Consider the following 27,218-nt stretch of genomic DNA (forward strand, 5'->3'; position numbering starts at 1 on the left):
GATATACACACTATATAATTCAAATGACTCTTGCAGATCTTGTGAATAATGATCATATATTTCCCTGTTTGATCACACTCTCAGATTCCCTAATTAATACATGACATCATCAGATCCAATTTACATATTAACAAAAATGTGCATATATGAAAAATGTACTGCTTACCAAAGGTGCAAAAAATGATATTAATAACACATGACTGTGTCTGTCTGTCTGCCTGTGTGTCTCTCTCTCTGTCCCAGTTACTGACAGACACTCATCTGTCCTGCAGGTGCTGAGACTTATATAAGATAAACCAGCTAACCTCAATGACACTAATCTCTGAGACGGAGAGGATCACCTTCCCTCCCTGCACTCCTTCACACACACGCCTCTCTTGTGACCAGCTTCTCTTTGTGTCTATACTCTCAGGAATCACTTTGTATTTCCTCCTGTTGATACTGCCATCTGAGTCGACAAGTCTCCAAACATTAACAACATCAGCCATCAGTCACTGCTGACTTCTGGGTCTGTTCTCTTCCAGTGTCTGGTTTCTTTTGTGTTTTCCTGTAAGTGGTTGACTACAGGTCAAGCATGACGCTGTGTAACACTCCGGCAGAGTTGTCTTGCATTACCTTTTGTTTGACACACCTTTAGCTCCAAACAGTTTCCCAGCTCGGCTCAAATTTGCTCCAAATCTTCTGATAAACATCATGTTGTCACTACAACAAATGTGGAAACTGATATCATACTTGACATTATTGTTCACTGTTGCTAAGTACTCTTTTGGAAAGCAAGTTTTCAATTCCTCTCGGAACTGTAATCATGTCTTTTCTTTTTATGGCCTGCTATTGAATATTGCAAATGTCTGTTACTGCTCTAATCAGTCTTTCATTTCAATTTACATTGATTATAATGTGCAGCAGTGTAAACTGAAGGACTATGGCTTGATCCTGTTTGTGCACTGCATTTTGTCATTTTAAATTTTCAAACCATTGTTTGCTTTAACCACGTAAGGACAATTCAACAAAGTTTAATTAAAACTTAAATGGATTCTGATTAAATTTAATAGCCGATCAAAAGGCACAAGATATTTTGCTCTGGTTAAATTAAGCAGCTTTTTGCAATTTCAATGTCTTATTTGCAAATGTGCTTTTCTGGATAATAACAAATATAATACACTGGTTATATAACTCTTTTCTTACAGTGCTTTAAGGAAGAGAAATAGAACAATAAAATAGATACAATCATACTTATTGTAAGAGCCAATAACATTTGTAAAAGCTTTGACCCTGAAGAAAAACTTGATAAAATGTTACTTTCACAATACAGACCATTGTACTATTATTATTATTATTATTATTATTATTATTATTATTATTATTATTATTATTATTATTATTATTATTATTATTATCTGTGGCTGATATTACTTTCTTTATTTAATGCACCACATAATTGGTGAATGGGGCGACAAGGTGGTGCAGGATGGTTAGTTAGTTAGGTGGTCACACCAAGAAGGTTCCTGGTTTGGAATCCCAGTTAGCCTGGGGTCTGTCTGTGTGGTTGTTCTCTCGATAGACGTTTTCAGACATGAACTCTGGGTAAAATCCAGAGAACTGTCTACAGACTTTACCCGCAGTTTGCCTTTCACACATGTACATCACAGAAGAAGGTTCTCTGCACAGACGCGTTCACAGCAGCAACAAATCCTCCACAGTATTCAGGCGAGAGGTGGAGCAGCCGGGTGCAGCAGACAGAATGGGAATGGGACTTTATCCACCTGGCCTCCAAGTATAAAGTCCGTAGGAACTGTGGAGCGTCTCACGACATTTGCGTTCACACATGCACCTCCTCCGGAGAAAATGGGGAGGATCAGCGGAGTCCAGTGCAGGTCTGAAAGCGGCTATAGTCCAGCAATTTCTGCTTATTAAATCCTATATATCAGGTCTGACTAGGGTGTAAAACTTTAAAATGTTAAATGTGCTGCATTTATATAGAGCTTTTCTCATCTTGTCTTATTTTATGATTACAAGTCATATCACTCATTCGCACACACATTCATACAGAGCTTCAATATAAAGCACTTTTTCTGTCACATATCATCCACAAACTGACAGAACAGCCATCAGGGGCAATTTGGGGGTCTTACTTAAGGGTTCGAACCACAGAACTTCTAGTCAGTGGACGACCCACTCTATCTTGACCCACAGCCGCCCACAAAAAAGGCCCTCATCCCGAAGTCAGTGTGTCAGACCAGGCAGATATATACACCAATCAGTCCCAACATTAAAACCAGTTCTCTGCTGGTTGATGATATGACTGAGTAGCCGAGTCTTAAATGTCCAGTGTGTAAGATTGAGGTGAAAGGGATCTATTGTCAGAAATTGAATATAAAATAATCCTAGTGATGTTTTCACCAGTGTGTAATCACCTAAACTGTATGAATTGTTGTTTTCTTTACCCTAGAATGAGCCCTTTATACTTAAATCAGGAGCGGGTCCTCTCTACGGAGGCCGCCATGTTTTTTACTGGACAAACTAAACACCTTTTGAGTTTTTATGACAACTGAAGGCTACCACAGGTTCTCCTTCATGCTTGGAAGTAGAGGGTAAGGTGAGGGGTATTCAGCTGAAACATTGAACTTCCCCACTAGATGTCACTAAATCCTACACACTGCACCTTTAAAAGCCTGACATATCTGCTGAGGTGAGAGGTGTGTGAGGCAGGTTGCTGTTTCGAGGTGTGGTGTGAGCAAGGGCCCCAATCTCTTCAGATTATGCTGTTTTATTAAAAGCAGTAGTGCGCTGTTGATGCAGCTGTCTGTGACCTGCAGCTGACTTTCACTCTGTCTCTTGAAAGAGTTTTTCTCTTGACATAGTGAAAGTCCCCCATGGCTGTTAACTTGCATGATGAATGGTTCCTTACAGCTTGAACAAACTCACTCCTCTGGAATTTGTTTACAAGCCTGGGGGTTCTGCTCTCTCGCTGTCTGCTCAGTGTTATCCCACACTACTTCAATATGTGAAAAAAGATAATGTTAATATGTTCTTATTCTGGGGATTTCTGAGACTAAGCCGCACAGTTAAATGAAACAACACGTTAGGCTTGGCTGCAGTCGCGTTCCCCACCAGTCTGGACTGGTGTCGTAACCGGGCCGACCCGGCAGCCAGTTTGGTCAAGCCACCCTCCAAATGGTTCTTGCTTATTCCATAAAAACTTTCATCTGGAAAAATGTCTTCACTGGACAGAAATCCCAAGAAGCCGGCCACTCTCCAATCGTTGCAGTGGAAAAGCCATCAGAGAGCATCTGAGAGCTCAGACGAGCAGGAGGGACGAGGAGCTGGGGGATGAATGACAAGCGTCTCAGCTCATATTCAAAGGTAAACAGGTAATTATAAAGACATTCACTGGCTCCTACTGTGTGAATTCCCTCTGCGGTTGGCTTTAGCTATCACCCTCTGCCAGCTCACTACTGGGAGTCTTTCACAAGTGAAAGCTCCCTCAAATTAAGAAGGCTGTATGGTTTGATGCTGCATCTCAAATTAAGGAGCAAAGATTTAGGTCCCTCGGCGCTGTTGTTACATCAATCTGACTTCTTTAGAGCAAACACCCAAATGAGAGGGTTCTTAGGGAGGGATTAAGTAAAGCCATGCTTGAAATTAAGAGTGAGACTAGCAGCATGTCATACACTGAGACAAATTCAAAGATGTGACTGAAAAAAGCTGAAACACAGCAAACAAAAAAGACAAAAAATGCAACATCAGGATGATAATTTTCTTTGGGTTCATCATTACGAGCGACACATTAAAAAATAAATATGTTTTTTTAATTTGTATTATTTAGAATCAAATGTTAGTTTAGCTTTTAGGTATAAAGTTGTGTCAGATAGTTAAAATTATGAACCCAACGAAGTTGAAGAAAACCAGGACTGATGGAGTAAGTGTTACTTTTATAAAGCTGAACACAGTTCACACAAAATCCCAAGAGTCTTTCAAATTACATCAAATCAAATATTATTTGTATAGCCCATATTCACAAATTACAATTTGCCTCAGGAGGCATAACAAGGTGTGACATCCCCTGTCCTTAACCCTTGACTAGAGTGAGGACAAATTACCACCCCCCAAAAAAACCTTAAACAGAAAGAAAAAAAACTTAAAACCCTTAGGAAGAGCCTCAAGTCAGGGATCCCTCTCCCAGAACAGACAGAATGTAGATGTTGCACTTGAAGGCTTGACAGCAGCATTCTGCTCAGTCCACTGAGGGATGGAAACTATATCACAATGACACAGACCGTAAATCTGATGCTATTTGGATATTTGATCCCATTTAAATCATCGGAATATATGAAAAAAGCTAATTTAGTTTCACATACCTGTATTAGGGCTGTGTTGTGGTAATAATATGAAGATTTTAAAGGTTAGGTTCCACTCTTTCTTAAAACAGTTCTCTTATGTCCATATGATAAATGTTGCTTTTGTTGGGTTTCTCTATAATATTGTAAGGTCTCCACTTGAATATGTAAAGTTCCTAGAGAAAATGTATGTTGTGATTTGGTGCTGTAGAAATAAAACTGAATTGACTTGCAAGTGCTACTGGTTGCAGCAGTTGTTCCTCCTGTTCCACAGATGAATCCCTTCCAAATGTGATTTCAGTGTAAGTCAAGGGGGACCAAATCCACAGTTCTGCTTCTGTGCAAGAATCATATTCAATTCAATTATGTATTATTTACACAAAGCCAGATCACAACATGCATTATCTCAAGGCCCTTTACACAGTAAGGTCGGGACCTTACAATATCACAGTTCTCACCATGAGCAAGCACTTGGCAGCAAGGCAGAGGAACGCCCGTTTCACAGGGACCTCAGGGTGAGCTGCAGATTAGATCAAATCAAGTGGCTGTCCTCCAAAGTTTGTGTTTTCAATATTAAATTCACACTTTTTGTCCATAAGGGGGAGGCTCATATTGTTTTTAAGGCAGACTTGGAAAAAATGGTAAACTAACCCTTTCATTTTGATATCAGGGATAAAAAGGGCCAATTAAAGTATTGAATATATAGAATGTATACAACAAGTGTTGTGTCTGTACGTCTCTGTACATGCATCAGCCTCCACCTGTCAATCATACCTTTCATGGCTCAGATTAATCCGCTTATGTGAAAGTGTTAATGTCCTTATCATGTCTGCCATATATAGCTCTGTGTCATACAGCAAGTCTCTTACTCGTTCTGTGTTTTCTTCTCCACACCCTTCTGTATCTAGGACAAGTTTGTCATGTGACCCATGTGACACTCTGTTGTGGTGAGTTTCGTTTCAGCCCTGCCGAGCCCACAGTTGGACTGTGGGCTCGGCAGGCCTCAGCACTGATTATCTGCATGGCTGTGTGTGTGTCTGGGGATGGTGGGGTTGGGCATTCTGTTAACAGAGAGAATTTGATGAGCAGGCAAAGATATTCACTGTACAAAAGCGTTAAAGTCTCTTTTTCAGGTTGGATGCAAATCCCCTCACATTCAACAACGGCTCTCTCTGGCAGTTCTGGACGGGTTTCTGGCTGATGGGTCTGTCGGGCCCAGCAGGCCATGGCAGGGATTTTCCTCTCTGAGTGAGTGAGCAGGGGAAGCTGTGTGAAAGCCACAGAATGGCTTGCATCAGTGTAAAGAGATTTCCCTTTGAAAAAAAGAAAATTTAAGCAAAATGAGCAGTTCTTCTGTCTGGAACAATCCAGTGCAGTAAACATGATTCAAACTCAGGTGAATAATGAGAGACATCGCAAATCTGGTTTTCAGATATTTTATTGATGAAAGCATCTTTAACCTTTTGACCCATTGGACACATGACAAAATATAGCAAAAAAGCTATAGAGAACATATCCTCTGAAACTTGATCACAGATTCCAAAGCACTGCCACATCTGCAGTGTCTGATACATTTATAAAAATAACAATCATAAAAAATATACATACAAGACAAAAATCTTTTTCTTTTTTTTTCAAAGTTTGATTTGTAAAAGACAGCATGGACAGAAATGGGTAATTGAGACAACATGTACAAGACAAAGCAGTTATCCACAATCTCTAACCAAGAGGCACAATCACTATTTGACAGAGCTATAGCTAGCTAGTCGGCTTTTCACCGAGTATCAAATGACAACACATTGCCTGCGCAATCCGGAGGATACCGTCGACGTGGACAGTCACTGAGAGGAGGAAATAACTGGACAGAGCAGATATGGATTACCTGAATTATGCGAGACAGAGGACAAGAAAAGAAAAGCTTTTTTTCTTCAGTGAGAGAATTTCTCTTTGTGTCGCAGGACTGCGTCGATCCTGGTTGTAGGGCCTAGCCTTCGTCTTAATGCTTAAAAATCCCCTTTAGGGAAGGCTGCAGTAAAGTTTGCAAAAGATTAAGTGTGTTGGCAAAGCTGTGGCATGTAATCATATACATATATATATACAGTTCTTTAAAATGGGTTTGGATTGAAGCATAAAAAACATTAATAGGCATCATCAAAGCAACATTAGAAATGGAATATAAGTTGCAACTTAAAGTGTGTTGAACCTGGTGTGAACGCAGTTTAATCACTCTTTTTAAACGGCAGATGATCCAAACAGAAAGCAAATGCTGAAACGGTTGTTTTGGTGCCCCCTGGAAAAAGGGGGCGAGCTGCAGCACTGTGCATTAACTTGCAACCTGACCTGAACAGAGACTGTTTGTACAGTAAAGCATGGTAGCCCTCAAGAGATAAACCCCATCACCAGCTGCACCCATCTCTCCAGACATACTCACTCTGCCTCCTGCCTTTCAACGACTGCATCTCCCTTTCGCTCTCCTTTCTCTTTTTCCTCGTCTTCTCTAAACACAGCGTCTTCGGCTGCACCACGTCAACAAATGGCTCATTAGACTTCAGGGCTATCAGCGGGGGCCACCGAGAGGTTTGGCACGACATTTCATTGTCTGAACCCTGAACGGAGCGTCTGCAGGCTCCGAGCCTACAGCTAAGTTCAAGCTCTTCAGCAGCAGCCGAGGAATTCCCTGCCAGGGTGCTACAGCAAATAGTGTCTCGTCGTCATCTGAGGTGTCTCAGCAAATATCCTTCAGCTGCAGGAGGAAGCGTAGGAACGCACACACAGCAGCTCTCTGTCTGACTCTGACTGCAGCCTTTGCTCTCCCTCTGTCTCTTATCTATCAACCTGTGAACTTTTTTTTCCTTCTCCTATGAGAAAAAGACAAGCACCGCTGTACAAAATACACCGAAAATAGTGTGTGTGTGTGAGAGTGAAACTTTTGCTGATGATCTATATAGTGCAGCTGAACAATGCCTGTGTTTGTTAATTTGGAACATTTTAGCATCACTCAGAGGAGATAAAATCTGGAGTTTCCACATGTCCACATGAAAAATGTGAATCTTGTAATGAACCATTTGACCATGACTTTACTGGAAAGACCATGCTGATGAATGGCTGCTTATCTGCATCGAAACGTACACAAACAGTGACTGTGCATGATCTCTCGTATACATTCACACGCCTCTGGGCTGCTGATGTCTCTGTGTGCCTGACTTTGAAATAGAGTGTGGCTAATTCACAAAAGTCATATGGCAAATAGGCACTTATAAACACACATATATATATATTCACATATACAAATAGACATAGATTTATATATATATTTTTTTTTTTACCCCATCAAAATCGGGTTTTAATGTTAGAGACAATCAAAAAGAAAAATCTTTGGTCTGTAAACAACCATAATTATATCCAAATGCAAGGTGGAGATGCCGGTTTGTTATCCAAACTAATTTAACAGCATCTCCCCTCAGTTCATCTCTAGAGTCTACAGGGTGTTGGGCTGGAGCCCTCCACATGCCTGTGATTGCACCCAGTGTTTGTGTTTGTGTTTGTGTGTGTGTGAGGACACTGCTGCGGCCGTTTGCCCTGCTGCTGGAATGTGCTGGCTAATCCATTCTTGACAGATTCGATCAGTCTCGATGACTCGCATTTAAGAGACTGTCACATATTTGCATTCAGCCTTTACCTCCAAGCTCTACCCAAATGAATCTTTCCCCAAACCTGTTGGCCTGTGCAGGATCAGGAGACGTTGAGGAGATGTTCTCATCGGAATAGTTTTGGAATTGAAAGCCAACTGGATTTTATTCAGCATTCATACTCAGCTTATAAACAAAAACACAAGCTTGAAGCTTTGACATTAAAAAGAAGACTCCTTTTTCTGTCGGCTGTCAAACCCTGGGCAGGTTTGAGGCGGCGACTCTGCCGCTTGATCCCGTTTAAACAAATCACACTCTCTCCATCCTCCTCCCCTGGGGGCGGTCTCAGTTACAGGGAAGCCAGGTGGAGTACGCAGGCTGCTGGCAAGCAAACACTGGCTGAACCTGTGCTATGTAGTAGTTACTGAAGTTGCCATCTGCCACATAAGGAGCAGGCTGATAGTAACATGTGACATTAGCCACGTTGGGAATGACGTTCTGCTCGGCAAGCACTCGCACCGCCAGCATGGCTATCAGCCCTAAAGTCTGCCGCCTCTCATGTCCCATCAGACACACCGTACTCTCGTTGACCACTCCGTGCAGGGTCATTAGGTAGTCGTACTTGCGGTCCTCCAGGCCCACAAAGTGGTTTTGAAGGTATGACTCCAGCTTTCGCTGCTGTTCACCAATGTCAGGGAAGTCAATGAAGAACCGTGAGCACATGTAGCGCTGCAGGGATTTCATCTCTGACTCTGAGTCAGCTGTAAAGGCCCTCACCAGCAGGTGACAGTACTTCAGCAGACCCCCGCCTCGGATCTCCTCCGGGTTGCGGGTGCAGATGACCTTGTGACGTAGGTGGTCCAGGGCCTCGACAAAGTCCCCATATACGCTCTCGCCCATGATGGTGGGGTGGAAGGTCTCAGCCATGGGGTTTTCTGAGCACTCGTAGAACAGCAGCAGGGAGTCCAGCTTGATCTGAAATGAGTCCACACTGAACTCAAACTGCCGCCGGAGAGAGTCCACAAACTTCAGCTCCACATTCTTCCCCCGGTTGTTGGAGAGCGAGATGAGACTCCAACGGTCTGAGTCGTTACACACCTTCACCATCTTCTGCACATAGGCTTCCTGTGATTGTGTGTGGTGTGAGAGTGTGTGTGTGTGTGTTTGTGGCATTAATATGAAGAAAAGGGAGAGATAAAGCATACACATTAAGTAGATAGAAACAATAATTAAGCTCAAAGTCACTTACAACCCCATTTTGACCTAATTTTGTATTATGCACTTACTACATTTATATCTAACAATCTTTTCTATATCCATACATTTTATTTACATGACTTTGTGTTGTGATTTTGTGTTATTATTGCAACTGACCCTGATATTACAGACCATAGAATGTACTTGGATATGGGATCTAGGTGGCTGAGCTCAGGATCCTTTCCAAATTGGATTAACTCAATCCTCTTAACTACAGAAAACCAAAGTTTTACTATCACTTAACTAATCTAATTGCACATTAAGCAGCGCGTAATGGTCGTTAAGCCGAATTGTCACAAATGCAATCAAATCTTATCACTTATCTAAAAGTAAACAAGTATAGCAGGGGGGAACAAATCTGTGGGTGCGTTTACCTTTAACGTTAACGGCGATATTTTCTCTTTATTCACACAGTCTGGCAAAAAGTCCAGGAGACAGTCCAACACTATGTCCTTCACAGTCTGGAAATCGCTTTCTCCTTTCATATCTGCGCAGAATATGAGGTCGAGGTCCTTGTAGCCCAGTCCGCTGTCCTCGTGCAGGATGTGACTGGCCGCGGAGCCGTTTAACCGCACGTCCCGGACGTGGATGTGCTTCTCCTCCATCCGACTGCGCACCACTTTCACGATCTGCCGGGGCTGCATCTGCAGGGTCGGGAAGTTCCCGCGGCCGTGGATCGGGATGGTCTCCGTCAGGATGGAGTCCAGCCGCCGCACTTGCTCCCAGCTGAGGACGCTGACGTTGCTCCCTTCGGTGTCGGACATGCAGCTGGCGGTGGAGCTACTGTCGTCCTCGGACATGGCGGTGCGAGAAAAGTCCAACTAAAAATGAGAATAAAACCTTTTCCTCAAAACGGCAACGAATCGGCGGTGGCGTCTTCACGCACAGACTCTGGTGTGGCTCGGCTGTCACTTCATCCGCATCGGTGTTCTCAGGAATTGAAACGACAGTGACACATACAAGAAACAAAAGTACAAATAAAAACAAAACAAGAAACAAAAAAGAATTAAATAGCCAGGGGCAGATAGTGATAGTTGTGGCCGTGCGTAACAGTTGGTACGATGCGCCTGCGGTTGGAGATCCAGTGGCGCAGCAGTCACTGGCGCTGGTGGTTCGGTGAGAGGAGGACGAAGTGCAGCCAGTCAACAGGAGCGTGTGGGAAGAGAAACGAGCCCTAGCTTTCTCCTGTGCGTCTGTGAGCTCTTCAAATAGTCGCCCCGGTGCCGCCGTCAATGCGTCCGAGCTCAGCGCATCACAGTCTTTGAAGCGCACTGATCATCCAGGAGGGGGTTTGTTTTTCCGGCCGTGACTCCATCGTCCAAAGGCACGCCTATGATTTCATGAATTTGCATGAATAAGCTGCTCCTCGAGTCGCACTTTTTTGGTACAATCCTCCTTCCCGACGATCAACCCCCCTTCCCCCCCTCACAAGAAGCTTGAGGATTTTATACGCGCGCAGCTCCCATCAGCAGCTGCGGAAGAGTCCCGGTAGATGAAGACAATCCAGCTGCCTTCCCCCTATAACTCTGCTTCAGTTCAACATGTGTGGAAGTTAGTGTGGAAGTCACTTGCCCACTTGACCTGCGCCAGCCTTATGAAAGAGTCTGGAGTCTGAAGCTGTGCGTCACCCCGCCCCCCTCCCAGTCTGCTGCTCTCTGAAAACCTGCTCAACACACTGACCCATGTACCAGCTCTATATATATCCTTTACATCTATCCTCTATAGTTCATCTGTAGTGGTTCTTTATAAATATATACACATCAAATATTACTCTATGAAGTCATTTCTAATCAAAACCTTTTCAATTGCACACAAATTTACGCAAAGTGCCAAAATGTCCCCTGTGATTATGATCTTTAACTAAATTAAAATAAGAAAAAAATACACAAAATAATAAGATTAAATACAAAAGTATTTTCTAATCACTGCAGCTGAACGGATCCTCCGCTCACTTCACGTTGGCATGTCGCCCTCTGTGGGCCGATTCGGGTCTTAGAAGTACACGCACTCTAAATGTGTCGCATTAAAGCGCCATAATAATAAACATTAAACTTGCCCAGCTCAGTGAAAGAGGAGGAGATGGGAGATTTTTGCTCTTTAAAACAGACGGAAAATATTTTCTCTGTAATCTCATGAGCCTGTTAGACCACTGACAACTGCAGATCAGGGTCTGCAGCCTCCGTCTGATGACAGTTTCCTTCTCAAACTGTAAAAACACTTGTGGCACACACTTTAAGAAACTGTGATTCACTTATTGTTAAACGTGAACTGCTATAGCTGTGTGGGTTAAGTTTTAATTCTATTCAGAAATATCAAATTAGCAACTTGTCATTTCTAAGGGGTCAGGGGGTCAGACGAAAGCTGTGGTGAGGCCCAGGTCGGAGGGACTGGAGAGGTCAGGGACCCTGAGAGGGTGGGGCAGGTGTCACTGACGCCCCATTAGGCAGCGTAAAGCCTTGCGTCACTACCGCCACCCAGATCTGTAAGCCCTGTTTATCCCATTTACTCCATTGCACTGTTTTAATCCAGAGAGACCCACACAGGAGCTCGGCCTCGGTACGTCGTCACTTCCTTCTGCAGGGACCAGACATGGACAGGTTCAGCAGTGGTTCACGTAGTAGGGGTCAGGACCCCACGGGGGGGGGTCACAAGACACGGAAGGAGGGTAGCGAGAAATTCAAAATACAATTCAAAACCCAATTATCAATATCATATTTGAGCCACAGTTGTCCCAAAAGCTAAATAATACAGGGAAAATAAAAAAAAATACAACCATGCAAATAATAATATATAACCATCAACCGTATTTCGTTGTCTCCATGTGACCCCTGAGGTGATTACGACATATTAGGGGGAGCATCAGTGACGGCAGGGTAATTTACAGCAGCACAGGAAACATTGAAACACGTGCACGTATGTGATTTTTTCATGATCTTGCTCAAATCAAAATCATTTGGGATTATGGGGGTCGCAAGTCTCTGGCACAGTTATTAACACGAGCTCCGAGAAGACAAAATATTGAAAATGAATCACAGTGCCGTTCTAAGCCTGCCTGTTTGGAATGGGCTGTTATGTTGGTCTGTGTTACTGCTCCAGAGCTACTTCAGAATGATTCCTTGTCAAACTGTTCTACAATATACTGTCACCTTTTATTGTTTGCATGCAGAGCTTTTTATAAACCCTCTATGGTGCAGAGTGACGTTAGAAAACTTTGTGTTCATCCTACCTGTTTGTTCTGAAATGAAGATTTTACAGTCAATGTTTTTCATAAAATGAGACTGAATTTGCTTTATTACTGCACATGTGTGTGGTTCATATAAAAGTTTGAATGATTTAGTTATATGCTGTTATTTTTTCATACATTACATGTCGGCTGTTGCAGAGGTTTGTTAAGAAAACGACACAATCTTTCGACCCAAGTTCACAACTTTTTAAAAGTGAAGCTCTGTAATTCTGCTCAGTAGCCTATGAAGCGTTGCAGCAACAAAACCGACGTTGTGCTTTTACTATGAAGACAACTTGCCAAAGAGGAAGTGATTCTAAGAGTGTAATTGCAATGATCAGCACCTGAGCTGTGTCAGTGCGACATGGGGAAATAAAAATAGTCAAATGATCAAAACGAACAGACATTTTGACCTGTGGTTCAGTCCAGTTGGTGACAACTGATGTAGTTTATCTGAGGGCGTAGAAGAACCAATAATACACATTTCAAGTGTGAAGCTGATAAGATGAACAGTTTGCTAGATATGTGTTCCACATACAGACAGACAGAAATACTTAAGAATTAGTAGGTAGATTACAGAAAAATGAAAAGGTTTTTATGATAGTAGTTTTGAAGAATGGACCTTCAGTCCCTTTATAAATAGCCTATAACCTTTGTTTGGATACTTCTCTTTGGGGTGTGTCAGACTGTATCCCCCCGGCCTTGGGGAAACCTGAGAATAACATAAAATTGACTCCCCTCTTTGATCTCTGAATTGAATTCCACATCTGGAAATGTACGTGGAACTCTCAGTCAGTTACAATGAGCCGAGAGCAGCCTCGCCTCTATGTGTTTTCCAGGTGCTGAGTCCCTCAGCTGCTGCAACCACACGGTCCATAACCGAATCAGAGCTGCTGACAGAGACCGACCACAGCTTCACACACACTGTGCTGCCTCAACACATCAGAACCCTGCTGATTAGTTGTTTGCTGTAAATACTTGGCACTTCAGCTAATCACCAGTCAAGTGGATGACTCATTGGTTCAGATACTGAAGGACATGAATGGTGTCATGTCAGAAAATTCCATAGAATTCCATTTCTGAAAAACATTCACACTTCTTGGCTCTGGTGACATTATTGTCTCTTTCAATCCAATAAGTGTGATTAATTTAGTTTTAAAATGAAACAGTTTCTTTGCTCTAGAGGTTCTTATGTCTATAAAAGATACTTTTTCTTCTTCTATTCCTCATAAATTGTCTACAGTCACACAGAGCTCACCCCTGGGGTCTATGAAACCTTTTCTGAACAGTTCAACCCAATAAAAAGTAAAGAGAAAACGAGAGACCTGTTTGGTTTTCCTGTGCCATTTCTCCCACTGCATGATTTGGATTTATCGTCCATGGAGTCGAGGGTAAAATTCCTGCTGCCTTTGCTTATTTTTCAGTTCACTTCAGGACTATCTGCTGGGATAGACGATTAAAATCTTCGATTAAAATCTTCGATTAAAATCTTCTGTAAATCATCTTAAAAATATGTTCTCTTAAATGTTTATTCCAAGTGACAGAAAATGTGGACAGATATGAAAGATCAAACTAAAAGTCGTGTTTTTACTGGACAAGACTGATTAATATTGAATGTTTCATTAAACACCAAACTTGACCTTTAAGACATTTTAAGGCCACAAGGGATTTTTTTTGTATCAAAAAAAAATCCTTGTTCCTCAAAATTAAATTTTGAAGAACAAGTTTAATGGGATGCAATGAGCTGCTGAAGTGGGACTGTAAAAAATCATTAATGTGGGAATCAGGTCATCACTATGAGCAGGGAAAAAAGTAAAACATCAGTTGATATAAAAGTAATTCTGAAACATTATGTGAAAATATGAAACATTTGTTATGGAAACTCAACAGAAAGCTTTACAGAGCTTTACAGTGAGTTCACATGATTGTTCAGCTTCAGCTTTGATATTCTCAATGCGTTGATTTTCTCAGGAGTCGAAAATCCACAAACAAATTCAGGATTTCCCTGAATTCATGGATCTTGATTAAAAAAAAACAGGAATTTTTATAGGATTGATATTTATGAGTTTGTGCAATTTGGTGCAGCTCCCTCTCAAGAAAAGATGTGGATCTAATGGTTTCATAAGGGGAGTGTTGGGCCGGGCGGAGGTATGTGCTCTACTGAGTGTCACTGTGGTTTCATCATGAGACTTTTCATGACGCTGGAGTTGTCCCCACGTACTGTCTCCCCACTGTTTAACACATGACTTAGAGCAACAACCACAATGCTGAGGTAACTCTTAAAGGCTGCTTATGATTTATGATGCTATTACATCATTTGTTTGTGTATTTTCTATGTATTTTTATTATATTTTTTCCCGATTAAAATAATGTTTGAAAGCCAGTCTCCTCCTTTACAACAATCGCATTTCTGAGGAGTCACTTCAGTCTTGCAACATCTAAAGTATCACTGAGTTCAGTTTACATCATACGGATTAGCTTCTGTTAAAAAAACATCAACTCTGGTGCACTTGGATGTTCCACATATCGTCCTGTTAAAGCACTTTTTAAGTTGGAATTTAGCTTTTTTCTCTTTCCAGGATCAGCCAGAACAGACCCTGAGCTTCAGGTTTCTCCAATTATTAATATTTCTGTCAAGATGGAAAAACAAAATGGAAGAAGAAGCCATTAATCAGCGATGAGTGATGAAACAGTACACATCAGAAAAAGGAATGCTTCTCTTGGTGTGTGTGTGTGTGTGCAGTCTGCTGTGGTGACAGAGAGGGTTTCCAACGCAGCATCAAACAGACGTTTCATTTTAAACTGTCGACAGAAGGGGAAATCTGTTTGTTTCTGCTGCTGCTGTGACCCAGAGAAGTAAAGAAGATGAAATAACTGGGTGTCAGATTTGATCAGAAGCACTTGTCTCTGCAGCGTAATGATGGACTCACATCTGGACGAGTAGTTTCTGAGGCAACTAGATGTGACTAGAAAACAAAGACCCTCTCATAGTCGGCCCCTCTGTGTCTCTTCTCTCCTCCCTCATCCTCACTTCACAGAGATAACTGGATTTCCAGGATGGTCACATTAGTGTCGGAGAGATATTCCCCCGGCTGATGATGGAGTTAGTTTTGGTTGCGGATCAGAGGCGAACAGACAGAAATGGGATTTCCAGTCTTTTTCAGTCAAACTGCCTCTGACCCCCAGTGACAAAAAGCTGGAGAATCATTCAGTTGACAAGGAAGTGTAGCGTGGGGTTAAACGGGGTCTGTGGCGTGCCGAGGCAGCAGCAGTCACTTCTGCACTGAGGATCCATTTTTTTCAGCCCTGTTTTGGTTCCAAATTTGTGGCGTGTGTGTTTAGTTTCATATGATTGTGGCAGATGAGTCATGCTTCACAGGGAGATAGAGGCACATCTCACCTAATCTTCCTTATTATAGGGTCTCTGTGAGACAGCGACAGTAAAAGAGGTCAATGCTGCTGCTAAAGCACTTGAGAGACTAATAGATGCCACAGACGTGCTGTGATCTCAGTACTGTACGTACTGTTTTTGGCTAACTTGCGTTCACCTTCACAGTGTGAAGGCCTCTCCCCTCAACTGGGATGTCCAAACCACTCTGAAAATATGCTGGAAAACATCCAAATCAAACAGCCACACCTTCCACTCATCAAGGCCTTGCTTTTCCCATCTGCGGCGCTGTAATTGCTCCTTTAATTGTTTAATTGCACGAGTGCATCTTTTGCAAGTGTGGCCATTCAGAGACAATGGGCCTCTGTGGTCGTTCAAAACAGAGTGATGAAAGAAAAGGAGGATCGGTGGAATTTCATCAGAGCAAACATAAATTTCCATTTTGGCGAATTACGGTAATTTACCTTCTTATTTAGGAACATGAAAAGATTGATATTACCAGTCTGACAGAGCTTAGATGGTCAACTGTCCCAGGTCTCTCTCACCCCCCCCCCCCTCCCTCTTTTCCACCAACCTCTCCTCTCTCCGACGGGTTGAGGCAGACGGCCGCCCACAGTGAGTCTGGTTCTGCTTGAGGTCTCTTTCAGTTAAAAAATTGTTTTCTCTCCACAGTCACCACTGCTTGTACGTTGTGGGGACTGTTGGGTTTCTCTTTAATATTGTACGGTCGGACATTACCATGTTAAGTGAGGTATCCATTGTATCCATTTCAAATCAAGTGTAAAATAGTAGGGTCATTATATTGTAGACTTTTATAGAAACAGAATTATTTTTGTACTCACAGGAGTCACTCTCTACTGATCATTCAAGAGAATACAGGTTTTAGTCCATTTTTATATACAGTCTATGAGAAAGACCCAGGTTGACTATTTCCCATCTTTATGCTAAGCTAAACTAGCCAGTTGCTGGTGGTAGCTTTTTACTTTAAGACATAACAGCGGTATCCAACTTCTAATGTAACTCATTGAGAACAATTCCCTAAAATCTTAAAATGTGACTCTTGGTAGAGATGAAGAAGGAGAAAGAGAAGAAGAGAAGGGTAAGACAGAAAGAGAAATGGACCATGGACCATTCGGCCAATCTGTTGACTGCATTCCTGACAATGATAAATGATCCATGAACCCCAACTAATCACGTGTGCAAATGTATTTTTTATGAAATAAAGGTTAAAATGGGGAGGGATGGGTAAGTCTTCCATTAGTCTTATATTAATATGAATAGTGCAGACAGGAAAAAAGACACTATAATCATTAAAGTAGACGTGTCAGCAAAAATGACTTGGCGATCGTTCACATTCCTTCACATTCAGAATAACTGTCATCACGGCTGCTGGCTTGGCACCCGCTCTGTCACAAAGCTCTGCAGATGTCACAGGACCATGCTCTCTGCCAGGAGACACGTGGCCACGAGGCTGTCAGCAAAGTCCAAGTGGACGTCACCTGAACGACAAGAGACAGCAGGAGGGCCATCACGTTCTGGCCACACTCTCAGAGTAAGACACTTCCTGAAGCCCTGATGATCTTTGTCAAGCTGCCAGCAGAATGACGGCGGCGGCGGAGAGGTCAGGTAATCCAGGGCTAACTGGCTCCATGTCCACTAAATAGGATTGAAAGGGCCAGTCGACCCACTGCAACTGAGGCTATGAAGGGAAACTAAGCAGCCGGAAGACTCTTTGAGCTACAGGTCAGCATTCAAGCTCAAGCAGAGTATGAATAACTCTTAAGTAACTCTTAAGGTATTATGGATGACGGGTCCTGCATTTGCCATCACTGCTGCTGAATGACCTACTACCCAAACTCTGCTGCGTCTGAGTCTTCTTATAAATGTTAGCTAAACACATCTTTATAAAGTATTACTACATTTGAAAATTATTAATTTATTATCGTGCTTATTATTGTTAAACCATATCTCATAATATACATGTATCAAATAATTTGGCGTGATAGTTGTTTTCCAGAAGCCTTTTATGGGGCTGATAGCTGCGGTTCACTTGGAGAGGTCACCTTATCAAGTATGTCAATACATGTTCCAGACTAAACTACAGCACTTCCAGTACCTTCTGCAAATATGAACACACCCTTCACCCAGCAGTGGCCCTTCAGTAACCCAGGGGTTGGGTTTACTTCAAATTGAATGGAGAGTCCGGAGTTTCCAGAGATACCAAATACTGTATGTGTGGGGGAATGTGTCTGAAATGTTGCATAAGAGAGACATGTCAAATATTCCTGTTTGCTGCAGCTCTTACAGTCAGTTAAACACCATGAAGCTGAAATGAAGAGCTGGAACATAGTACACAATACGCTGCATATGTACAGTGTGATGTGTGGAGTTTAGGAGTTTCATGGTGAATTAACAAACTCATTTCATCCCACAATTCATATTTGTGAAAACATATTAAATGTATAAATTATTAATTAGGAAATATTCATTTCTGACCAAATATAATCAAATCTGCACATTCATTTGTATTTTCCCCTTCAAAGACATCCATGGCTGTCCAGGAATAAAATAAAGGGAAAATGATCCACCTTCCAGTATTTTGTCATGTAACTACTGTGAAATGTAATTATAACTTGGTTTAATTTTGAAACGGAAAAGTCATAGAAACTGCACATGCACACAAATGTAATTCAATGTCCAGATCATACTCAGACATGATTTTATTTGATCTATTACCAAATTAGGAGGAATTGTATATATTGATAGTATATTAGGAGAGGACATTTTTTTGCCATAATTAACTTTCACCAAAAACTGAATTCTAATTGATTCGAAATTCTAATTGCATTCAGATACTGACACTGAGGATTACTGTAAGAACTAAAGGTCAGAAAAATTAACACATTAATTTTGTCACCCGTGTCCTATTTATCAACTTCCTGAAAATGTTTATCTTGATATGACTCAAACTTTCTCTTCCTCTTCCTAACTTTGAATCAGCAGGTTTCAGGGGGCTAGTTCCCAGTTTTGGAAACTTAATAACACACGGAGATGCTGTGTATATACCACACAATATATAAAGAAATAAAAAATCTCTGTACGGTTCTTAAGTTGCTCTCAAAGTGCAGTGTTTCCATTCTGATCTTTCCAGACATACTGGATTGGTCCACTTAGCGTATAGGAGGTTGGAGAACTACTTGAGTCTTTTACAGTCATTAGAACCTAACAGAAGAAACTGACAAGCCGCCTGATGAGTGATGACATCAGACTGCATAACTGCTGGTTCGACCTTGCTCATCGTGCTTTGGCACTCTCCAGTTGGAGCAGGCTGGGAATGTAGGAGGTATTCCATGGAGCGTCGCAGCACAGCCCCTTTTCTCCATAAACAAATGAATCCTGAAGTTATCCTTGCCGGTCGGCTGGACGACGGCCCTATGACTTTCCCATCTGCCTGGCAGGAAGGCTCGACGGCCAGGGCCCTGTCCTCCACCACCCCTCCACAGGAAGAGTGCACCTTCCTTAAGTATGCTTCACTGCTGTACAGTGTCACAACCTTCTCTGCAAAACTATGGGATTTACAGCAGGGATTTCCAACCACAGGCATTTGTATTTTTGCATTTACCAGGGAAGATTGTGGGGCAGATCAGTTTAAAAAAAGATTGAAAATTATTCAATTTTCAACTCTATTCGGTTATATTTGTATAGCACCTAACCACAGCTTATATTACCTCAAGGAACCACTTAAAATAGTTAGGCTGAGATCTTACAATATTATAGAGAAACCCAACAGTTCCCACCATAAGCAAGTAGTGGGCAAAAAAAACTATTAACAGGAAGAAACATTAAGGAGAACCAGAGTCAGAGTGAGAGACAATCTGCCCCGACTGATTAGGATGAGAGGATAGGAAAGAGGGAAAAGGCACAGGAGAGAAGATAATGAGAAAAAGATGGAGAGACAAGACAACAATAATATTGTTACTGGCGCCCCATACCGAGGCTTCAAGCCTCTCTGCAGCGGCCGGGGTTTTCAATTCCAGCTCTGCTGCGTGTCAATCCCCGATGTCTCTTTGTCCCCCTTTCAGACTTAACTCTCTGTCCAAAAATAATACCAGTTATAAGATGATAACAATGGTGATAATGATAATAATAGTAAAGTTGCAGGCAGTGTCAGATCTGGATCCTACAGCTCTGGAGTCAGCGACACCTGCAGAAGACAGAGAGGACAGAGAAGAAACGGCAGCAGAGACAAGTTGTTTAAAAACATGAAGGAAGAGAAGGAGGGACAGAGAGAAGGGCTCAGTGCATCATGGGAGTTGCCCCAGAAGCCTTAGCCTATAGTAGCATGATGGTTAAGGGCTCGTCTTAGTCAGCCGAATATATAAGCTTTATCAAAGTAGAACATTTTAAGATTGACCATGTTGTTTGCTATCTAAAAATAATGTATAAATGATTGAAATAGCTAAGAAAGGGATACATTATCAAAAGAGGTAAAAATATTGGTTATGGGTAGATGGTCAATGGTCCAAAAAAGCTAAAAGTTGGAGCAGAAAATATTCAAAAATTCTTACAATATTTAGCTGAAGTGATCAATAGATTCTGCTCGAAGTCGTAATAAAAAAATACACACTTTAACAATTTAGATTTAGAAAAGTGTTGATAAGCGTCGTGTATTCTGCCTCACACCCAATGCTGGGATCGGCTCCATCTCCCCCACGACCCTCAAAAGGATAAGTGGTGCAGATAATAGATGGATGGACATTTGGAACATGACAGGAGGTGTTGATGACAGTTCATCTGACAGGGCTGTGGGTAATGTCTGGGAACCTCTGCTCTCCAGCCATCACTTAGATGGATATCAACATGGTGTATTCAGTAGTACATTATGGAGGCTGCTTCTTCATGCTTGAAAGTGTTATTCTAAAACATATCATGTGTCACTGCACTCCCCACAAAACCACTACATTTTCATTCAGGGCACAGGCGCTCAGGTTGAGCAGTCCTTCTCAAGTGGTCCACACTGGTTTCCAGGCTCGTGGTGTGACGTAAAGAGGGAGATTTTTTCTATTCATGTGTCGTCTCTGCACCAGCTAATGGAGCCTAATCTGTAATTAATATTTCCCCCACGAGCCATCTCTCCTTGACTTCCGATGTGATGCTCTACCTGTAATTACAGCCAATAAAATCTCTAAATCGCCACACTCTCTGTTCAGATCGGGGTCATCACAGTTAATCAGAGGCCGAGACTCGATAATGGTCATTTGCTCATGCCGAGCAGATGAAGTGTCAGGAGACGGGGAGATTAAATGCTATCTTTATTAGATGCGGCGAGAGCCACAATCTTCCGTAAAGGACTGAGTTTCTGTTCTAAAAACACAGGAAAAAAAAAAGGAGGATATAATGGAGAAAATGCAATGCGCCTCTTTTCATTCCACCCACTGCAATCGAAACTGAAACACAGACAGGAGACCGGGGTCATTCCACATGTGAGACATTTTAATGCATGCTTTTTCGCTTCACATCCCTGTCTCACCCACACATACGCACAAATGGCAAGTCAAGACAACATAACATGGTCCAGAACCGAGGGACCTACTCAGTTTACACCGGCTCCAGGCCAAAAAGAAAAAACAACAAGGAGACTATAACAACTAATGAAGGAAAGAAAAGGTTGAACAAAATGTTATATTCTAGCTCTGCTGTATCTGTGTTGTCATCATTTAAGGCACACCACCTCCTCTTAAACACTCTTGTGATAACTTTGAAGGCTAGAAAGACAGTTCCACACAATAATCCCTACTGAGCATTGACAATGGTACACTGTAACTGCATTGCTTAGCATATATTAAATATGCATTTTAAACATCAGTTTACATTACATTTCCATGTCACTGCAAATCAGCAGATGCAAAAAAACTATGTATTAGAAAGGAAAAAGGACCATGAAAAGAAACTAAAAAGGTACCGCCTTAGTAAACACTTCACTTAAGCACAGCTGACCTGCTCTGCCAAGGTTGATCATTGGCTTATTTTCTTAATTAACATTAAGAGCTTTCACTGATTTAACACACAAATGCTCAAAGGGATGAAGTTTGGACCCATTTTGTGGCTTCAACATTCCTACTTCTTTTCTTTGGCAACTTTATCTTCATATAACTAGCAATGTTTTTGGGGGAAATGTGTTTGTAACATAACTTAACTCTTAACTTAAAAAGGTGCATAAGTAATCCCTGGCTCAAAAACAACTCTTCAGGACCACATTCAGTCATGAACAACACTCACTCTGTCATGCGCAAACACACACAAAATGTTGAGCAGCAATAAAACAGAAGTTAAAGTAACACTGCAGAGATTTGCCTCGGTCTCATATCTACAACTGGGCTTAACACAGACTGATGGATATGATGATATGTGAGGGTTGGATGAAGCTGCAGCAGGAACGCTGCCAACATTAGAATGACAACTCCAAGGGATGTTTTCACTTTGATGGTATGTGGTCTGTGCTGTTAAATATCAGTGTTTGTTCCAGGTTGGGGCTGCAATGGGACCCCTGGAAGACCTCTCCACCACTATCAGCTCATCAGGGTTGTCACGCGCCTTATAATGGAACAGGAGATCTTGGATGGCACGCTCTTCAATCTACAAGGACACAAAAAGACAGGGGAAAAGAGATAGAGTCTGAGATACTGAGGGAACTAAAGCCACCCTTCAATTGAGGTTAAAAGAGAAAACGCTGACACCGAGTGCACAATGATAATAAGAGCGTTTTACATAATGGCAAAAAGAAGCCGCAAGAAAAAAAAAGTATGTTCTGTGAAGCTGCTGACAGAAGCCTGGCAACAGCTGGAGCAGAGAGGGCTCAGAAAGAAAACACAGAATGTGATGTCTGCCACATAGGATAAAGAGGAGCCATGTATTACTATACATTCAGTCATGTAGGCGTGTGTATGTGAAGGTGCGAGCACTAACGCACACAGACAAGATGCGTTACCTGGATGAGTGCCAGCGGCTTCTCTCGGCTGCGGATCAGAGCGGCTTCCTGTTCCTTCTCCTCCTCTACGATGGAGGCAAAGGCCACCTGGGAGTAGACGGGAGGGCTGCCCGCTGCACCCAGCACCCAGGGCCTGAGGGAAGAAACAGGTGACACACAGAGAGAGACGGAGTGAGGATGGTATCAGTGATCAGTCTCTGAAGTGCGTGGACAAAGGTTGAATCAACGACTACTGACAAGGTCCTGTGTGTGTGAGCAGGCCGCCTATCCACTTCGCTTCAACAGCCCTCATATGGCTGTGCAACTGGACTGAAGTAAAAATTCATCTCTAGTATACTGGATTCAATGAGAATCACAGAACTGAGACTGCTGTTTAACTTTTAAAAGATCTTCACATAAGCTTATACAGTGGATGACATTATTATAAGAGTCTATGAATAGGACTGAGGAGACCAATCCCAACGTGGTCGAAAAATAATAGGGTGAGGAAAAACTATGAAATGAAAAAAAACATTTTAGGAAGTGGCGAAACATTTTTAGAAACCTCAGGAGCTGCCTTCAGAAGTGCACTAAACTCCAGAGTTTCTCTGCAAGGGCTGTCTGTGTGAACACAAATGTCAGACCTTCTACTGCTAAGTTTCTGCAGTGTTAATACTAGTGGTCAAGTGGAGAAAGTCTGCAGAAACTCCGGTGGAGCTACTACCAGTGAGTGGGAGGTTGATGATGGTTCTAACACGCAACAGAAGCAAAAATGTGCATGAAAAAGTGCCATACATATAGAAAACACAGACAAAGATGTCAAAGGTTTGTGGTGACAAGAGCCGGCACTGTTTTCGATGTGCTGTAAACAAAAACAGATGATTTCAGCAGCAGAAATGTTTGCCTTACATCCTGTCTCTGTCTGCTGCACCATCCTCAGGAGAATTTGTTGTTGTTGTTGTGAACGTGTCTGAGTGGAGAATCAGGTTGGTCATGTGTGAAAGGAAACCTCTGGAGAAAGTCCGGACCCAATTCTCCGGAGTTCCTCCAGAGCTAATGTCTGAAAACGACTAGGGAGAGTCACGAGTGAGGGATCCCTCTCCCAGGACGGACAGTGCAACAGATGTCAGAGAGTTCAGCCGAGAAGAGGAGCTGCCTCAGACCGAGGAAGAGTGCATTCGAGAGGTGTAAGAGTTGGAAACGATGAAAAATGTAGAAGTGGAGGACGAGACAGAGGGCAGTGAACACAAACCTTTGAACAAGAAAACAAAGAAAAAGAAGAAGCAGAAGAAGTAGAGTCGAAAAAGAAGGCGTCATGGTTTCTACTGAAACCTCGTGCCCGAAGGCCAGGTGGATAAAGTCAGCAGAAACTGCAGTAGCTCTCATTGGACATTTGCATTCACACATACACCTCCTCCGGAGAAAATACGGATGATCTGTGGACTTCAGTGCATGTCGGAAATCAGCTGTGTAAATAAAGTTTGTGAATACGCACTGTACATATCTTTCTAAATATGGATAAAGGACTCATGGCTCTGATCAATTACTACATGATTACAGTATTGGTTTTCAAATATGTCACTTGTTTTCCACAATTAATGTTAACATAGCAATGTGAATCATTTTGTGTGCAACTTATTTTGGTGATGAAATTGATGAAAATTATTTTGTATCACCTTTAATGGATACGGCAGAGTAAGCTTGTGAAAGGGGGATAGAGAGAGTGGGGGAGGACATGCATACATGGCCGTGGGTCGGAATCGAACCTGGACCTCTGTCATTTTACTTTTTATTAGGGCTTTCAAAATTAACGCGTTACGCGGGATGAAAAATTTGTGGAATTAACGCGTTTTCTTTTAACGCATTAACGTTAAAAAAACGTTAATGCTCCATTTACCCATACCCGCCCCCGCTCACTCGCTCAGAGCGACACACGCAGTGAGGTCGGAGCTCGGTCACGTTAAGCAGCCGGTCAGTGACTTTGTAGAAGAACAGTGAAACACAGAGTTTCTCTGGTCTCAGCTGCTCAGTGATCAGCGCAGAAGCTGGTTTGTACCGAGCTGGAGTTTCTGTGTCCTCCTCCACTCTGCTCTCACTCGAACTAATAAACACTCATCACTAGTTATCAGGACCTGATCAGTACATGAAGTAACTCAGTGTTCGTTTGATTCGCTCCAGAGTTTATGAGGCTGCATTTAAACATCATGAAAATGACTCGTCAACATGTTGTGCTCAGTACAACACGAGATGTGACGCTCACAGTCAGGACTCAGTGTTAAAATGAGCAGAGCAACACCAAACACATGACCCTAAATAACATCATCCTATATTTGCTCAGAGGCATAGAAAAGAGACAGCCACATTGAATTATGGTGTGGTGTGTTTTAGATTGATTTTATTTTTCAATCTTAAAAACTCTTATCATTTGGACTTGTCATTAATAAAAAACTAATGTTAAATGTATATACCCGCCTTCTGTCATTTATCTTTCCGTTCCCACAACAATATACAGAGAAAATAGGGATTTTTCGGGCATTTAGAAATGGTGATTAATTGTGATCAATCACAGCTACCCTGTGATTAATCTGATTAAAAAATGTTAGCGTTTGACAGCACTACTTTTTAGTTTTCAAACCTATATATTGAAGTCTGTTTCCCTAATATCATGCAGCCCTATTATTAATGTAATAATATTAATAATAAGTATTACTATTAATTTTGTCATTACAACCAGTCTGACACTGCTTGAATAGTTACCGGTTAGCCAACAGTTACCCTTGTAACTGTTGTACACTTGTGTAACTGTTGGGTAACTCAGTTACAGTTCCTCTCCTCTCAACCTGACCAGTTGAGGCTTTGAGTTTGGTTCCGCTTGATCTTTCTTCCTTTTGTTTGTCTCAGAGACTGCCAGGTGCATTCACACTGTGGGAACTGTTGTGTTAAGGTTTCAACTTTGCCATGTAATTTTCCTTGTATGTTGCATAACATTAAAATTGAATTCCTATTGTTTTCTGCTGAATTTTAAAGTTGCCCTTTGTGCTTTTTTGTTTCTATTTTTGTATCAAATATTTTTTCGTCCATTTTCTTTTCATGTTTAAACGGTCGTTATTTCGAAACTGCCATGTATGGACTATGTCTTAAAATCTTGCTGTTACACACACTACAAATCGTTCCCTTCAAAACCACAATGCAGAACACATTATTTCCTCTCTGAATATTTACTCTACACAACTTGTCTTTTTTTCCCCTGTTCCATGAGATCCTCACCATCTATTCAATATAAAATATGACATGTCACATTGAAGAGGTCCCCAGACTGATTTGCGTACGCTTAGAGTGATTTCTCAATTAATAGTTGCTACGTGCGAGTTGGCGACGAAAACATTTCTAATCATTCATGATGACGCATGTTAAAGTCATAGAAATAAGACTCTGTACATGTGCACGTTAATCTGGCCAAGAGACACCTCTGGAAATGATTGAGGAAGACTAAAAAATGAGAAAAAAAAGGCTGGAGCTCAATCAAAGTGCTAAGATTATGAAGGTATTGCTATTAAACCTGACTTAAATCTCTGGAAACAGTGTCTCAGAAGCCTGACATGAGCATGGACGAGGCTGCTGCAGCTTCCTATGCCTTGAACTCGTCCATCTTATCCAAATACCAGGAGGAACCTGAAACCTGCTCTGCTCTGAATAATTCGTTTTGACATGAGGTCTGCCCTTATCAATTCTGATTACCATCAACGCTTTCACTATAGTGACTCACACAGTTTAATATCTAGAAGTCTGCTCGGAAGATTGCAGGATGAAGCTGGGAGCAAACAAAACAGAGGAAATATGATATCAGGCATGAAAAAGAGATGGACTTAACATGCAAGACCTGAAATGACAATTCAAGTATTTGATTTCTTTTTGTCTAAATAGGCATCACATAAACATCAGAGCTATTACTACAGCTGGGAATATACTGTATTTTTATGGACTGGAGTGACTGTGTGTGTGTACTGTTTGTCCAGCTGGGGACGTTGTAAAGGTCAGTATGACCTCGGTGTTTGCGTCAGGTCGGCTCAGCTGTACTGGGTCATTTAGAGCGGTTCACCTCAGTCTGACCAGGGACTCATGACTCTGAATCAGAGTGACAAACACTCGTTGTTGCTCCCATTTTCATGTTTATAGCCATTTTTAATCTCCAAGTTCATGTTTAATTATTTATCTAATGAGAAATAAATAAAAAAGGACATACATGAAGTGTTTTAAATCAAGGCTTAGATCAGGTTAGAATGGGGGTCATACACTTAATGGGTTTTCATGGAATATAAAGTGTGTGTGTGTGTGTGTGTGTGTGTGTGTGTGTGTGTGTGTTGCTGATATTAAACAACCTTACAACAGCTTCATGAAGACACCTCAACAGTGTCCC

The 27,218-nt window shown here is 41.9% G+C and overlaps 2 protein-coding genes and 1 long non-coding RNA gene across 5 annotated transcripts in view; 1 reads left to right on the forward strand and 2 right to left on the reverse strand.

The window, feature by feature from the left end:
- Window positions 1-5,759: 5,759 nt before the first annotated feature.
- Window positions 5,760-10,793, reverse strand: tent5aa (terminal nucleotidyltransferase 5Aa). Of its 2 annotated transcripts, XR_004616446.1 has the most exons (3): window positions 9,598-10,793; window positions 7,508-9,091; window positions 5,760-7,351 (listed from the first exon to the last, which is right to left on the reverse strand). XR_004616446.1 is itself a non-coding variant. In XM_034610469.1 (2 exons), the coding sequence occupies exons 1-2, from the start codon at window positions 10,021-10,023 to the stop codon at window positions 8,312-8,314; spliced, it is 1,206 nt and encodes a 401-aa protein (XP_034466360.1). In that variant the 5' UTR covers window positions 10,024-10,793; the 3' UTR covers window positions 5,760-8,311. The 2 variants fall into 2 exon arrangements, 1 of the variants encoding a protein (XP_034466360.1); XM_034610469.1 differs by having other exon boundaries at window positions 5,760-9,091.
- On the forward strand, window positions 7,766-27,156 carry LOC117776507. Its single transcript, XR_004616447.1, has 3 exons — window positions 7,766-7,885; window positions 16,237-16,241; window positions 27,123-27,156. It is a non-coding gene; the product is annotated as an uncharacterized LOC117776507 (long non-coding RNA).
- Window positions 21,134-27,218, reverse strand: part of ibtk (inhibitor of Bruton agammaglobulinemia tyrosine kinase) — a 29,363-nt gene continuing 23,278 nt past the window's right edge. For both annotated transcript variants that reach the window (XM_034610467.1, XM_034610468.1), the window contains exons 28-29: window positions 22,823-22,955; window positions 21,134-22,470 (exon numbers count right to left, since the gene is read on the reverse strand). In XM_034610467.1, the coding sequence (XP_034466358.1) occupies window positions 22,345-22,470; window positions 22,823-22,955 (259 nt within the window). In that variant the 3' untranslated portion in view covers window positions 21,134-22,344. The remainder of the gene's footprint in view (window positions 22,471-22,822; window positions 22,956-27,218) is intronic.

Source organism: Hippoglossus hippoglossus, chromosome 16, assembly GCF_009819705.1.
Source record: "Hippoglossus hippoglossus isolate fHipHip1 chromosome 16, fHipHip1.pri, whole genome shotgun sequence".
Taxonomy (NCBI): Eukaryota; Metazoa; Chordata; class Actinopteri; order Pleuronectiformes; family Pleuronectidae; genus Hippoglossus; species Hippoglossus hippoglossus.